The 17225-nt window shown below is 45.0% G+C and overlaps 1 protein-coding gene across 2 annotated transcripts in view; it reads left to right on the top strand.

Moving 5' to 3' along the window:
- rarga (retinoic acid receptor gamma a) overlaps nt 1-17225 on the top strand; it is a 59413-nt gene that overhangs the window by 21199 nt on the left and 20989 nt on the right. The window contains exon 1 of one of the 2 annotated variants that reach the window (XM_010875287.5): nt 12559-13202. The exons of the other annotated variant lie outside the window; for it this stretch is intronic. Within the exon in view, the coding sequence (XP_010873589.2) occupies nt 13058-13202 (145 nt within the window). The 5' untranslated portion in view covers nt 12559-13057. Of the gene's footprint in view, nt 1-12558; nt 13203-17225 lie in introns of those variants that run through there. 2 annotated transcript variants of the gene reach the window in all.

Genomic DNA, 17225 nt, shown 5'->3' with positions numbered 1-17225 from the left:
TGACTCTTGCCGACTCCATTCTGATGACACTGTCAATGCTGTTTCAGTAGTGTTGATCTCTTCCTTCTCTCTCTCTCTCCTTTCCCCTCTGTCTCTCTGTCTGCCTTTATCTTCCTCCTCTCTTTTACTCACTGTCTCTGTTTCTCTCTCTCTGTCCGTGGTGGATACAGTTGGAGCCAGTGAAAACACAGGCCTAGGAAGCTGGAGAGCAAGAGGTGTAATGTTCTTGATGTGATGTAATATGCATTGTATTAAAAGAATGGAATGGAGTGCTTGTTGTAACCTGTCCAACTGAAGCCCCTCTCCACTGGGAACCCCTTTACTGACCCAGATGGGATGAAGTGGTACAGACAGCCTAGTTACGCAACTGTAGGTTATACACGCCCATAAGCAGACATACACACAAATAAGCACACATGCACAAATCGTGCACGCACACACCACTAAGTAAGCAGGCCGTGAAAATTTAAAATGTTCTTGGAAAAACGTGTGTTAATGCAGAGTGACATAATTAAAACCACCTTAAGCACTCTCACACTCACGACATGGTCATATTTTCATAGGGAGCTCAGGGAGTTGTGAAAAACTTATTTTTTTGGTGGGATGTGGTACAAGACGCGACGGAAAAGTGAATATTAAAACCAGTCTGAAAGGGATAGAGCCGTAAAACGTGGAGACCAATGTTTCTTTAGAGGGGAGGGAGCGGAGGGAACACAAACAGAACATTGTACCTCATTATTTATTTTTTTAAATCTGCAGTTGAGGTGTTGGGTTTCAACCCAGCCCTGGACTGATGGAGAAGGGTTGTGTGTATGCACATTGTTTTGTTTATGAGCGACAGGGGGGGGCAAATAGTGTCTGAGTGAGGTACATGCATGTGTGGTAAATGAAAATATATGACCTAAGATCATTACTTCCTCTCTACCTCTTTCCGAGCACAAACGACAGTCTCCCATTTCCACGGTTGTTTTCCTTCTGTCCTCTTGAAGCAGGGCTGAACTGACGCCAGCTCTGCTGTGAGAACCAACGTCTAGGCTATGGCTGGTTGTGAAAGTTCCTGCGAGCAGACCTGGGTTCAGATACTATTCAAAATGATTTCAAATGCATTATCTGGGCTTGATTGAGCTTACCTGGTGCCATGAAACCAATTCAACCGTGGGAATAGTTGCGACAGAGCCAACACCCCTCCTGCAAAGCAACCCAGGGAGACCAGGTACAAAAGTATTTAAACTATTCTGGAATGTGAAATAGTAGTTTAGTGCCAGTGTGATCATTTTAAATGGTGTTTGAACCCAGGTCTGCTTATGTTTGAATCAAAGGCTGGTGTTTATTCATGAGTTGCTCGCATAACTCAGGGACATTTAAAAGGACATGCCTGATTAACAGTGCCTTATTCATACGTTGTTCGAGTACGAATGGACAGATTGTGACTGGCGCAGTGCTCCAGTGAAAAATGATTTACAATTCACATTTATGTATTCTATAGGCGCCGTTACTACGCAGTGCGTGTAGTGCTGGTAGTGTTAGTCACGGTTGGCTACTCTCGCCCCCTAGAGGAGCCTCTGAGCCACTGTACTTTCTACGTCCTGTCGCCGTCTTGTCTTGCCAGGGCCGATCGGCAAATCATGACTTCAATGGTGATTTGCTGTTCAGACGGTGTGTCCTGTAGGTTTGTTACTGTGTCACTGGGACCAGAGCTTCCTGTGGTCCCATAACGAGCAGTCTCTGCCATTACATCCCAGATTTGTCTCTCTCACCCTGGCCTCCACTGGAGACCACTGGGCCCCTCTGGTTGACAGCTCCGCAAGACCCAGCTAGATTCTGGAAATGGATTCTGCCTCACATGGAGCAGCCCTGTTTTTCACCATAAACTGGCCCAGGCTCAACTTGGGAAGAAAATGACACTAGAGTGCACAGTCCCATGTCTCTCTTTTCCAGACAGTTGAGTGCTCAGTAAGACTGGGAGGGAGTTGGTGGTACAGTTAGCAAACGGAGTATCAGAGCAACCCTCACTGCTGTATCCGTCAACCTTGAAGGCATACACACGTCTCTTTAGTTCATCTTCTCACCCGCCTCTCTCTCTATCACTCCACTCTCTGATCTCTCACTCCACCTCTTATCTCCTGTCATCTTCTCACTCCCCGTTTTCCCTCTCACTCTGTTTCTCCCAAACAGAGAGAGGCAGCAGTAGACACAGTGTGTACTCTCTGTTGGAGCTTGTCCATGATGACAGATGAAGATAAAGAGACCACTATTAAAAAGGGGAGGGGTCTGTGTTTTTTTATACTGGGCACGTGCAGACCGACGCCTGGGCAGTGGCGAAAAGGGAGGTGGCATGGGACATATGGGAGGGAGGATTACTGGTAGGCTGGACTTCATGTGTTGAAGAAACCAGAATGCGAGGAGGTTGGCAGTGTTTCTGGCTAGCCAACAGAAAGAAGACTTCTGTGGGGGCAGAACACGGGTTGCAAAAAAGATGTGACAGTACAGAGGGAGAGATACAGAGGGAGAGACACAGCGGGAGAGACACAGGGGAGAGATACAGAGGAAGAGACTAAGAGAGAGAGATACAGAGGGAGTGACTCAGATGGAGGGATACAGAGAGATATAGAAGGAGAAGCTCAGAGGGAGAGATACATAGGGAGAGATACAGAGGGAGAGACACAGCGGGAGAGACACAGCGGGAGAGACACAGGGGAGAGACACAGAGGGTGACACAGAGGGTGGAAAAGAGCTCACTTGGACGATGGCCAAGCCTGATCATTTTCTGAAAAGTAGATTTGTTCGGGCATTTGTGGGACCAGCATGTGAACAGTGGTGAACACAGAGGTTGAAACTGAGACAGGGTCCCAAATGATTTCCAAAATAGTGTACTACAAAAGATGTGTTCTAAATACAGTCAATAGTAATTAGAGTACCATTTAGGATTTAGCTTCAGTTTTTACATGTTAAAATTTAGGGGATGCTCTTAACCCAAATGACTTACAGAAGCAGTTAGGGTTAACTGTCTTGCTCAAGGACAGAACGACAGATTTTGTTCCCTGGGATTCAACCTAGCAACCTTTGAATTACCGGTCTGATGCCAAATCCTCAGTCATCCTCCTAGCCTGTCTCCTCTCCCTGGGGAAAAACCTGAGTTATCTCATGTGCGGACAAGATGACATGTCTCTCTTCAGGAATGAACACGTGTAAGAAAGTAAATTCCAGGTGGATAGTGATGATGGAACGATGGGCCAAGAGACCCATCGAGGGGTTTCTGTCCGGAACGGCGGCGAGGTCAGCGTGAAGTCGTGGTATTCGCGCGTGGACGCTGTGGGCGCAGCGGCCTGTGTGTGTGTGTGTGTGTGTGCCAGTGAGGAACCCATAACACACAGAGACCCTGAAGCTCAGATCGCATCTGTGCGTGCGTGTGTATACGAGTGTTAGTGTGTGTGTGTGTGTGTGTGTGCGTGCATGCTTGCACGCTTTATGTCCGTACTGGTAACTGGAATCTGCTTGTAGGGGAGGGGGGGGTGGAGGGGGGGGGGGTGGTTGGGTGGGGTGGCTGGGGGGGGGTGGCTGGTGCGGTGTTCTGTGTCTCTGTCATCACTGGCAATCTGCTTCAGCACGTCCACAGCGCCGTCTGCACACATGCTCACATCCACTATGGAGAGATGGAAAGCTCTGCATTCCTTCCAACACCACGGTGCCAAGTCTCGCTTATTAACCCAGAAACCTGTCTCTGTATATTAACCCTGCAGCGGAGTTAGCTGGCCGGCTTTGGACTGTAAGAAGTGACTCCGTTGAGGACAGAGGAAGTACCAGCGATGTGCTGCACAGAAGGCCTTATCTGTGGTTCACATCTAAATGTCAAACAGTTGTAAAACCCGATTCACTTCAAGTCTGGAGGAGTAGTTACAGCATGTACTGCATGGGTGACTGGAAATCCTGCCGTAGGGGGCCGATACAGAGCTGCCGATAGAACATTGGAAAAGCCTTTATTCATTTGGAACTTCTGTGTCTAATGCATTCTTAGAACCTCGCTTCTTTTCCCTTCACATTAGCTATTTATGACACAGAGGGTGAAAGAGAGCTCACTTGGACGATGGCCAAGCCTGATAATGTTCTGAAAAGTAGATTTGTTCGGGCATTTGTGGGACCAGCATGTGAACAGTGGTGAACACAGAGGTTGAAACTGAGGCAGGGTCCCTCGGTTCTTTTCAATCAATCAATCAATCAGATTTATTTATGAAGCCCTTTTTACATCAGCATTTGTCACAAAGTGCTTTTACAAAACACCCGGCCTTAAAGCCCAAGGAGCAAACAACAGTAGTGTTGTATTTCATTGGCTAGGAAAAACTCCCTAAGAAGGCTGAAATTTAGGAAGAAACCTAGAGAAGACCCAGGCTCAGAGAGGTGACCAGTCCTCTTCTAGTTGTGCCGGGTGAATATATTAAGAGTACAAATTGTAATAATTAATAAATGCATGTGGGGTGAGTCCAGAGTCTATTTAAACTTAGTCCAGGTCAGAAGCATGACCAGATGGACAAAGTCAGGGACAACACGGGGGAGGGGGAGGTGTCAGCACAGTGGCAGCTGAAATCGTTAGGTATCGTCTTGATCTGCAACACAACCAGGAGGACTTTGGACAGGGACAGCAACAGGTCTGTCAAGCCAGGTACTCCTCAGATGTGGGCCAGGACCTCATGTCCTCCTAAGTTTAAAACGGCAGGAGACAGGGAACATTTTGAAAATGCATTCCTTATATCTACAAGGATTTATAGTGGAGAAGGAGAACTGACCCTACTCCCCCAGCACAATAATAGCAGCGTTAGACCCTAGGGCTGAGACAGGGGGGTCCGGTGACACTGTGGCCCTATCTGGGGGAGGCCTCGGACAGGGCCCAACAGGCAGGAAATCAATCAATCTACCCACATTGCCAAGCATCAACCAAAGGGACACCCACCAACCGCAACCACCCTGAATGAGGTCGGAATATTGCCAGCAGAGTACAACCCAATTGCACAAGTGCGCAACAGAGAAATAACAACAAGCCAGTGACTCCGCCCCCGAATGGCATTGGAGGGAGGGCATCCCAGTGGCGACGAGAGCCCACCTGGCAAGACAGCAAGGGTGGACAGTATCAAGCCTTTCTGGTCACCTTCACACCCCTGGGCCAAACTACATTTAATAATAGACCATGCTGTAGAGATGTGTCTTTAGTAGACACTTGAAAGTTTGCACTGAGTTTGCATTTCTAAACTGAATTGGCAGATCATTCCACAGTAGTGGAGCTCCATGAGAAGACCCTGCCTCCGGCTGTTTGTTTAGAAATTCTAGGTACAATTAAAAGGCCTGCATCGTGCGATCTAAGGTTACGTGTAGGTACGTATGGCTTTATCATTTCAGCAAGGTAAGTAGGAGCAAGTCCATGTATTGATTTATAGGTTAAGAGTAAAACCTTAAAATCAGCCCTAACCCTAACAGGCAGCCAGTGTAAAAAGGCTATTACTGGAGTAATGTGTTCACAATTTTTTGTTCTAGTTAGGATTCTAGCAGCCGTGTGCAGCACTAAATGAAGTTTATTTACTGATTTGTCTGGGTAACCGAAAAGAAGAGCATTGAAGTAGTCAAATCTAGAAGTAACAAAAGCATGGATGATGGGTTTTTTGCATTTGTTTTTGATAGAAAGTTTCAGATTTTTGCAATGTTTCAAAGATGAAAATAAGCTCTTGAGACATATTTTACATGTTCATCAAAGGAGAGGTCAGGATCAAGGGTAACGCCAAGGTTTTTTACAGTTTTTTAGGATACGACCATGCAGCCGTCGAGGTTCACAGTGAGATCTGCCAACAAAGCTCTTTGTGATTCCGGATTACATCGCCCAGAGGCAGCATATGAAGTGAGAACAATAATGGGCCCAGAACCGAGCCTTGGGGAACACCAAAATATACCTTTGATTTGTCAGAGGATATGCCACCCACACATACGAACTGATATCTTTCAGATAAATAAGATTTAAACCAGGCTAGAACATCCACATAGCCCAATATGGGCTTCCAGTCTCTCTAAGAGAAGGGAGTGATCAATAGTGTCAAAAGCAGCACTAATATCAAGAAACAACAGGATTGATGCGGAACCTTTGCCTGAGGCCATTAGAAGGTCATTTGTTACCTTCATGAGTGCAGTCTCAGTACTATGATGGGGTCTGAAACCGTACTGGAGCATTTCATAAATGTTATTTGTCTTCAGAGTTTGGTACACATCCAGAGTAAAGGTAGCAATTTATTATTTTCAAAATTGTCTGACCTAGCACAGGAAATAGCTCCTTAAGTAATTTTGTCGGGTCTAGCTGACAATTTGTGGGTTTAGAACTCATTAAAAATGTTGTGAATGAGTCGAGCGATATGGGATCAAAAAATTAAAGTGTCCCCATTGACACCTGGTCAGGGAGGTTCAGGACATTCTCAGGACAACTGAGATTTTGGGGAGTATAACTATTTAAGGAGGAGTCAGTTATTTGTTTTCTAATGGTGATGATCTTTTCATCAAAGTGGTTCATGTGTTCATTACAGCTAAAGTGAAGCGTTGCTTTTTTTGTCAACTTTGCAACTTTGTATCAAAGAGAAATTTTGGATTGTCTTTGTTCAAATCAGGTTGGAGAAATAAGCTGATCGAGCAGACGTGAGTGATTTTCTAGTCTGAATACTTCCAACTTGATGGAGCGCCACTTTCGCTCCAATTTTCTGGAGGCTTGCTTGAGTGCTCTAGTATTGTCTGTGTACCAGGGAGCAAGTTTCTTGTTGCGTATTTCTTTAGTTTTTAGTGGTGCAACTGTATTTAAAGTGTTTTGCAGTGTTGAGTTTAGATCCTCGATTTGATCGTTTGAGTATTTTTTTACTCTGTCATTGATGAGCGAGCTTGTAAGAATATCAAGAAATATATTTGTAGTCCAAGAATTTATAGTACAGCTTTTGAAACTCATTGTTTGCGGAGCAAGTTGATTTCTTGTTTTAACGGTAAATGTAATAAGACAGTGATCCGATAATCCAGGATTCTGGGGGGTAATTATTAGATCTACAATATCTATTTCTCGTGACAGGACTAAATCTAAGGTGTGATTGTGGCAGTGTGTTGGACCTGAGAAATGTTGGATAAAACCCATTGAGTCAATTATGGCTTCAAAGGCTTTTTGAAGAGGGTCATTGGACTTTTCCATATGAATATTGAAATCGCCAAAAATGTGAATACTATCTGCCATGACTACAAGGGTTAGACAAGAATTCTGGAAACTCATTGAGGAACATTGTGTATGTCCCGGGGGGCCTGTAAATAGTAGCTATGTAAAACGATTCATCAGCCTGGTTACTTTTCATGAGTAAAACTTCAAAAGAATGAAAACCAGTGATGTGTTTGAGAGTACATGTATATTCTCCCTTCACATTAGCTATTTATGTTTTTTTTATCTTTTTTTCATTTTCCACATGTTTCCCATGCCAATGAAGCCCATCATACTGAAACTTAGAATGATATAGGGAGGTAAGGCGGGAGTGACTCAGGGGAGGGAGGGGAGGGGGGTGAGACAAACAGGGAGAAAAATTAGAACGAAAGTCAGAGACGGAGAGAGACATTCTTTAAGTGAATATAATGACCGTGAATTAATTGAGGTGAAATACGTGTGAGCATTTCCTAGACAGTCCTAATCATTAAGCAAGACCAAAGAGCAAGAGGGAACTCATAGGACAATCAACCGAAAACGAGAAGAGAAGAAAAGCAACCGGACACCCCTAAAAGAAAAACAAACCATACATTAACAAGACGGTAATAGAGCGATAACTACTGACAAATGACAAGATGAAGACACAACTTGAACAGAGAACAGAGAAAAACAAACTAGGGAAGTATGGAAAGAGAATGATGAGGAATACTAGGAGGTCAACAGAGAGAGAGAGGGCTGGAAGGCAGGAGAGGTTTGGGGGGAAAGTTAGTGGCCCAGTGGGGGGTTGATGTAGAGTTCAGGCTCTGTGGCCAGGGAAGGAAGAGGAGGAGACAGGCAGGGACCTGGCCTAGGTCACAGGCAGTATGAGCGTATTCAGTGTCCAACAGCACGGCGTAGATGCCGAAAAAGTCCCTTTGCATTGGCCACCATAGAACTTGTTTTTCTGTAAGGCCATTAGGTGTGGGATATTATGGAGTAATGAGTTCAGAATACTTAAACAACTGTGTTAGAGAGTCAGAGAGACTGTTAATCCAATGTACCTTTCACATTTTAATAATTTAGCAGACGGTCTAGGGCAACCAATAGGACCAGTTAGGATCAGCTGTCTTGCTCAAGGACAGAATGGCAGGTTTTTCTTCTTGTGCTTAGTTTTGGGATATGGTTTAGCAACCTAGTGAACCACTAAACCTCCAGGCTACCTGCCACCCCACAACTCTGATGAGTATGTACTGTAATAAAAAAAACTAAATCCTTATTCTTTCATAGATAGCATCATATAGTTAAGTTAGCATCAGTCTAGAGATATGTGGGAGGCTTGACATGATCATTATGCCTGTTGTACAGTGGATGTAAAGCCCCTGTTCTCATTATTTGCAGGATAAGAATGACTCATGAAACTACCAGGAATATCGAGTATGAAATAAAATATTTTGAAAATACCTGTGGAATAAGCATTTTTCTGCTTATGTGTTACTTTCATCTTAAGTTGATCGTATTATTGAGATGGACAAGTGAACGGGAAAAGAATGTTAGACACCAACCTTTTTAATGCTTTATTACAACAATAAAATTAAAAATTGCTTTGCAATGCGTTTGAAGATGGTGGTGACAGCAAAGCTAAATGTTCCTGCCACACGTTCTTGTGTTGGGGAAATGATATAAAATAACATTTTGAGGTCTTAGACAGTAAGAATATTTTGAGAAACAAAAAGTACACAAAAAAGTATTGATTGATTTAACTAGCGGCAGCTGTGCTTGCTGTTAGCATTGGGTCCTGTAGAAATGTAGTGTATATGAGTGAAGCCACCACCTCACTGTTCTGTAGTTCCTGTCATAAACCCTCCTGCTTTATGACGTGACAATTATATGAAGAAAGAGACAACTACTATTGATGTTCTTTACTGTTTGCTGCTACAACAAAAGGACATCTTAAAGTGTGTGTGTGTGTGTGTACATGGGTGTGTGTATTTATGTGTGTGTTTGCATGCATCCTGTCAAATGCCAACTTAAGAAAATAAATTATACGTCCAAATACGGAAGGAGCTTTTAAATCAATAAACAATTTAATCAATATCATTCCTGATATCCCCTCCCTCCCCTCCCTCCTGTCCCTCCCCTCCCTCCCCTCCCTCTCCTCCATCCCCTCCCTCCCCTCCCTCCCCTCTCCTCCCTCTCCTCCCCTCCCTCTCCACCCTCCCCTCCCTCCCCTCCCTCTCCTCCCTCCCCTCCCCTTTTCCCTCCCCTCCCTCTCCACCCTCCCCTCCCTCCCCTCCCTCTCCTCCCTCTCCACCCTCTCCTCCCTCCCATCCCTCCCTCTCCTCCCTCTCCTCCCCTCCCTCCCCACCCTCCCCTCCCTCCCCTCCCTCTCCTCCCTCTCCTCCCTCTCCTCCCTCTCCTCCCTCTCCTCTCCAAATGTGAAAACAAGGTTTGTTTCACAAGACAGGAAAAGAAGAAGACTGAGGACTAAGTGTGAGACTGAGGAGAAGGGAGGGTAGTCATTGTGTGTATGTGCATGTGTGTGCACTCATTTGTTAGTGTACTTGTGTGTGTGTGTGTGTGTGTAGGTAGGTTTTACTGTGTGTGTATATGTACTCCTGTATAAGAGAAATTTGCTGTGCCTCTGCATGTGTGTGTATGTGTGCGCGCATGCATGGGTCTTGCATGTGTGTGCTTGTGTGTGTGTGTGTGTCTTATGGAGACAGCCCAGCCAGCCAAGAGCACAGATTGACAGGAAATGGTGTTGTTGCTGCCTGATGGGTCATACCACTACCAGAATTCTGACGGGGGAGATGGATGTGCTGCAGACAGGGCACAGAGACCGGGCCAAAGTGGACCCTTCCGCATCCCTTTGTGTTGTGCTGAGCAGTATGGGACAACCGGCCAGTGGCTGCCTACTGTTTAACACTTGAAACGGTGTCTGTCTTATTTATTGATCATAGATGGGCTACTGATTCCCGATTGCATCTCTACAATTTCCTTAAATCTGGAACTCTATACAACCGGAAATCTTCCTCTTCAAAGTCAACATTCCAAATGGTATCCTATCCCCCCCCCAAAAAAAAACTTTAACCAGGGGTGTGGCCATGTTGGGTGTATGGTTCCATTTGGAACGGTCATTGAATGTGAAGAATGCTGTTTGTATTGCAGAGTTTCTTTGGATGTCCATATGGGAAACTGTAGTGAAGTGGAGATGAATCTCCCAGGCAGCAATGTGGGCAGGAGGTTCAGAACGCAAGTCATTCCTATTAGGAAACTACCATGTCTGCAATGCATATGGAAGACATCTGTCATCAGTGACCTTCTTCTTCAATCAAGCAGACGTATTTTATAAAGCCCTTCTCACGTCCATAGTAGTGGCATAGTGCTTATACAGGTATCCTGCCTACAATTCCAATGCCCAAGCTGTAAGATGCTTAAGCACGGTGGCTAGGAAAAGCTCCTGGAAAGGCTGGTGGAGGCAGGTGGGCTGTGGCATCAGGCAGAATCTAGACCAGCAACACAATTAGGTGAACAGGTAACATCAGGCAGAGGCCTGGTTGTAGTACCTAGGTCCTACTTAAAATCCAACCGGACACCTGAGAAATAAAACACTGTAGCCCCAGCAAGGCAGGAAACTCCAACCACTTTGCCAAGCAGAGCGCTGACCACTGAAGGCACACCAACCCAACAACCAACCACCCTGAGACAAGGCCGTGTATAGCCCAGAGTTCTGTCCTTCTGCACAAGCCCCAGAGGGTGCGACGTAGGACAGAAAGATCTAGTCAGTGACTCAACCACTCTAGTTGAGCACAGCGAAAAGCTTACACCCTCTTAGTGATGTGGATAAGCCGGTGACTCAGCCTGAGGAGAGAGGGCAGCCCGCCGGACAGAGACAACGAAGGCAGTTCATCAGAACAGCGTCTCGCTGTTCACCTTCAAACCCCTGGGCCAGGATATACTCAGTCATAATCCCTAGTGAAGATATGAGCAAAGACTTAAAGGTTGACACTTCATCAGTTTCATATTAACTACCGTATCATTCCACAAATATGTAGTTTCTATGAAAGAAAGCCCTGCCTCCTTAGAAATTCTAGCAACAGCATGGAGGCCTGCGTCTGGTAACTGTAGCAAATGTATCTATGGATCAGTTCAGAAGGATAAACTGGCAAGTCTATGTATTGTTCTTTAGGTGAACCTTGAACCCAGCCCTAGCCTTAACAGTAAGCCAGTATGGTAATGTTAACACTGGGATAATAATGATAGAATGGCAGGGTTCTAGTCAAGACCAGAGCAGCCATATTTAGCACAGATAAGAGCATTCCAGTGAAGCAATCTTAAATAAAAAGTGTGGTTGATATTTTTCTGCTGCCTTTTTGTACAATTTTTGCTATGTTAAAGATAGATTAGATTGAAGCTTCTCCTTGTTCATTGTAATGTTTTCATGTCCCTTTCAATGAACTACTTTCAGTCAGGTAAAGGCTTTAAACATGAACAACGTTATGACAGTGACCTAAAGCATTATATGTACTCCATAGGTAAGAGTTATTATCATTTTCTCTGTTTGTATACATTTTGTCTTATTTTCCTACTTCTCACAATTATTTTGTTTTGGGCTCAAGTTAATATTTGTTTTGGCAGTCAGACGAGCTTGTGAGAAATGTGTCCACTGTCAAGCTCACAACATGCATGTGGCGTGTGTGTGTGTGTGTGTGTCCATGCTAAGGGATGCGCAGAAGGGATTGAGCAATGTGAGTGGGAAAGATGCATAAGAGAGGAGTGAGAAGGATTCAAAGTAGTGAGCTAGGGAGATAGAGAACCCCATCTCATCCTCTTTTCCCTGGAACAGACAAAAGGAAGGGATTTAGGCTGGCATCTGGTTTCTGGGTTCAGTACAATGTTCTCTCGCTTTACATATATTCATATATACTGTATATATCTCTCACTCAGTCACTAACTAACTCTCTCTCTCTCTCTCTCTCTCTCTCTTTCTCTAACTGTCTGTCTGTCTCTGTCTGTCTCCCTGCCCAGACGTTAATATGGTTATGATTAGAGACGGGGGTTCAGGGAGGGAGGAAATGGGGGAGGTGTAACGACGAATGAAGAGAATGAAGAGGGAGAGAGCGTTTCATAAAGAGCCGAGGAGGCAGGGTTGTGTTTGTTTGTGTTCAGGCTGAAATATGAAACACAAAAGAAAGCCGGGGATAAAAAAAAACGGGGAGAGGCAAGCAAAGAATGGAATAAAGTTCTGTCGTCTTACCAAATCGGTCCCCTCCTAGCAGTGCAGGACACTGGCCCCCTCTCCTTGTATTCCCCCTCCCTCTTCTCTCTCTCTGTCTTTCTCTCCACCCCCTTCCTCTGGGTCCCCTCTGTCTCTCTCTCCACCCCCTCTCTCACTCAGACGGAGGCAGTTGGTTCGCTCTGCTATGCTGCGCCGCGTGTGTCTGGGACGCAGCAGTGAGAGAGAGAGAGAGAGAGAGAGAGAGGGCTGAGAGAGAGAGGGCTGAGAGAGCTGTTATTTAGGTCTGTTACTGCAGACAGGAGCAGCTCGCCCTAGGGCAGCAGGAGACCAGAGAGCAGCAACGATCTCAGAGCAGCAGATACGGCCTGAGCCAGGCAGGAACCAGCCCCGCATTCCACCCAAGGGGAAGGGGAACAGAAACACAAGTTCCTGCAGGGAAGAACAGCCGATAGTGAAAGAGAGAGAGAGAGAGAGAGAGAGAGAGGAAGGAAGGAAAAGGTGACAGGAGGCAACAACCCACCAGAGCTACAGGACGGGTCGTTGTTATCCTACAGTGGAGTGACCTAGCTACTCCAGGACGAAGGGAGAGCAGCAGGGTTTAGCTGTGTGGTCAGCAGGCCGGCCAGGGAAGGGAGGCCACCATGTTTGACTGTATGGAAGCTCTGGGAATGGGTCCACGCCAGCTCTATGATGTCACCAGCCGGGGTGCGTGCATGCTGCGGAAGGCTAACCCCTTTTTCACGGGGCTGGACCCCTTTGCCTGGACCGGCAGTGCCAGCATTCAGTGTAAGTCGATGGCATCCTGTTTGCATGTTCCGTGTCACGCTAAATTGCCGAACTACAAGTGCCATGTCTAAATTTGATCACTGTGTCGTACCAGGGATTTTTTCTTACACAGCAGGGTGTGCAAACTTTTATTGTGTTCCAGGGTTGTTTGAGGCTTTGCCTGAATCAAAAAATACATATCAGCCCCTTTTAAAGAGGTTCCTCCAAATGACAATAAACAGGTCCCATTACCGCGTGAGCATTTTCTTGCGGTGAGAAACTGGTTCAGTTTAAGACATGGCATCTGTGGCTGGCCTCAGTACGGACCACAGAGGTGCTCAGGGACGAGTTGTTTACGCCAGGCTGTTCTGCTCTCAGCGCTGCTAGTGGGCTGACTGCCTGGGGTGGAGGAGCTAGAGATCACCACAACAGCGTGCGCGTGTGTGTGTGTGTGCGTGCGTGCGTGTGTGTGTGTGCATGTCCGTTTGTGGACAGGACTTAGAGATTGGGACCGGGCCCTCTGCCACCTCTGCCCATCCTACCTACCCAACTCTCACCCCCGGAGCCTGTTGGGGCGACTCATCTAGCTGCCTTGGGGGATCTGGCTACTAGTACAGCCTGAGAGAGTCTCTGTGCCTGCTGTTGTTTGTTTGATTTCAAGGTGGATGCTGAACTGAACTACAGGTTACTGTGGCAATGCCAGACACCTGAGTTTTGACCTTGTAGGGTAACGTTAGGTTCTGTGTACAAAACAGAAAACAAATAAATAAGTACAGATGAGAGAGGAGAGAGAGGGAGAAATGTGACACTTTGGACATCATGTCACCCATACAGATTGGCCTTGGTCTTGTTCTCTTCACACTCACCTCAGTATCAGCTGAGGCTTGTCATGTGGAGACTAGAACGATTCTGCATGTAGTTTGTTTACGTATGAACCTCATTGAAAACTGTTTTTCTTGAACTATTTCTTTGAAGTTTTTTTTTCTGGAGGGGGCATGATTTTGGGTACCAAGTGTGTAAGGATATTTCTCTGGAGCTAAATAGATATAAATTAATAAGCAGATGAATTATTGAATGGATAAATGTATGAATAAATTAGTAACTCGGAATGTTTCTAGGCTTTAGAAGAGCCAAAGGGCCTTGCCAGCTTTCCTTGCTATTTTTTCTCCCTCTGTGTTCTTATTTAACTTCCCTCGCTCCCTCCTTCTCTTGCTCCCTCCTTCTCTTGCTCCCTCCTTCTCTCGCTCCCTCCTTTAGACTAGCTTTAACAACAGGCCTGTTTCAGACAGACAAAACTGAAGTCCGTTTCCACTGGTGTCCAAGGGTTTGTGTGGCTGGGAAACAGAGAGGGAGTTTGGAAAATAATAAGTGAGGGGGTGCTTTTCTCCTTCAGGGAGCAGGCTGGACACAACACACGCAAACTAGGGAAGAGTGGCTAGTTCTGTTGTTTCACACAAATGACATGCTCGCTGGCCTCTATTCGTGTATGCTCAATTTTGTTTTGTTTTTTGCGAAAACCTTTTTAAAAGCCAAGCCGATCCATTGGGGTTCTCGCTGAGCGTTGTTTTTCGGATTTTATTTGTTCAACCTTCTGCTTTTTTTGTTCCTTTTTGCGGGCTCTTGTGGGGAGTCATCTGTCTTCATTACTCGTGGAGACACCAGCGTTTCAGTGGCTGTCATGCACACTGGGTTCTCTTTAATGAAGACAAATGCCCTGTCAGGATGGGGGAGGCTGAGGGGGCTCCTTGCAGACCAGTCAGACAGCCTTCCCTTTTTTCTTTTTCTTTTGCTCTTCTACATTATTCTGCTCTTCTGCTCTAATCTTCCCTGTGCTCCTCTCGTCTCCCCTATCCCACAGCCAGCAATTTGTTTATTTAGACATTCAGAGACCTCTCTAGTCTTTTACCCAGATCCACACACACACATACACACACACACACATTTAAAAAGTAGCCAGTCAGGTTCCAAGTTATTTTCTTTTTGTTCTTTGTTCCAGGAAATCAAAGAGATAGTTTAGAGAGAGAGCAACAGAGGTTGGGTTGCCCTGAGGGTAGGGAGAGTGCAGAAAGATTGGTCGACATTGCCGTGTGTGTGTGTGTGTGTGTGTGTTTGGTGTTTGGTTTCAGCCCAATAACCTTAGAGAAATGGCCCTATCCCACAAGAGGAGCTGCAATACACTCCTTACTGAACCAGTCGCCTCGCATTGTTCTCTTCAATGAGGCAGATGAATTGATGTTTGAGTCAGATCTCTCATTAGGCCTGGCCAGCTGCAGAACACCGGGACCACTGTCTCAAACGGCACCATATTCCCTACATACAAGTGCACTACTTTTGACCCGACGGCAATGATCTATGGTCCCTGGTCAAAAGTAGTGTACTATAAAGTGAAGAGGGTGGACGTTTAGGACATTACCAGGCAGTGAGCTGAAGAGCTAAACCCTCAAGTCAAGACGCTGGACGAGGACCGCTCTACTCTTCTGTCACAGCACTAACAACAACCAGAGCTTCTTGACTCTTGTCTTGTCAGCGGTTTAAAGCACAGCACAACCTTTTTTTTTTTGTCTTTGTCGTAGACATTCTTTCGGGTTTGTTTGTGTGACAACTAAAAACAAATGAGTTCATAGAGATTTTTTTAATTAAAATGTTTGGTCACAGAACTCTCCGCAAGAGTATTTGATATTGCTTTGAAATCGTGACATTACTGGAAATGATGATGTTCAATTAATTCATTTGTGGTTAAAGTTAAAGAAATGTACAAATGTGAATCTGACATTCAAATGTCATCAAACATTTTTACTTAAAAAAACGTATTTGGAAATCAATTTGGTTGGATTTTGGATTTCCAGTGTCTGAAGTGTCATTGTCGTCCGGGTAGAATCAAGGCAACTTTTCATGCTGGTCGTGATAGTTTTCATGTGTTCCGTGGTGGTTGGAGACCTCTGCGCTTTTGTGTCCAGTGTCAGAGGTTGCAGAGAGGCCGTTGGCTGGCCAGTGTCAGCCACACACCATGTGTGGTGTCCTTGTCTGCCTTTTGAGGAGGAGAACAGCCTTTCAAATGGCTGTTATTGTGTACTGCTCTTAAGGGCTTGCCTGATGTCATGTAGCTGCTAGCAGTGATATGTCAGGGCTGAAAAGGAAGGAAAATGTGGTAATTATTTAGACATGTCAATACATTAGAAATCACTCAAATGGCGTAGTCGATGTCATAATATGAAATATTTCCGACTTTTCATCATTCTTAATGTTCTTGTTCTTACAACAATGAAAGCAATAAAAAAACCTGCAACCTAGATTACATTTGTTTTTATTGTTTTACATTTTTGGGGGGAATTCTTACAGTTCTTTCTGTTCAAACATCACACATATTGCACTGAGCATTTGATTTTATTTCTTGGGGGCCAGCTGGCTAAAACCAGTGAAACTGTCCCATTTTTTTTTATTTTAAAATGTAAGAACTATTTGTAACATCATCACCTTTTGAAGAGCACAATTAGAATTACACATTGCTCGGTAGTCATGCAAAACATTTGGCACTTTAGCTAACCTCCATTGTTTGGTAAATAAAGTACATTACATTTCCAGTATGTTTAGCCAACTTACAATGTTTCTAGCTACAGCTACAGTTAATAAAGTAAGTATTATCAACAAAAAGAAAATGGCTAAAAGCCCACTTCTGCTGACTGCTAGGTGAGCCCTTCCTTCCTAAATTGACGCACTTTAATATTAGCGATGAAATAAATAAAGATGTTGACTGATGTAGTGAGGCTACCACCATATCTAAAATGACATAGTGATGTATGTTTAGGCTACTAAACAAGAAATGCCTATTTTGTTGGGCTACCTGCTATATTTTTCTGATGATAGAGCAAAACGTGCCCATTGTTTTTACATGGAACAATGCATTATTTTATAGTTCTTCCTTTGCACTTGAGGTACAACCATGTATCATCACTATAGTAATACAATAAGGAGGGAGGCCATTTTGGAGATAATGGAATCGACACGTTTCGCACCAACATTTCTACCATCCTGAACATCTCTCAG

This window comes from Esox lucius, chromosome 12 (assembly GCF_011004845.1).
Source record: "Esox lucius isolate fEsoLuc1 chromosome 12, fEsoLuc1.pri, whole genome shotgun sequence".
NCBI lineage: Eukaryota > Metazoa > Chordata > Actinopteri > Esociformes > Esocidae > Esox > Esox lucius.
This window is presented reverse-complemented; position numbering and strand designations above follow the sequence as displayed.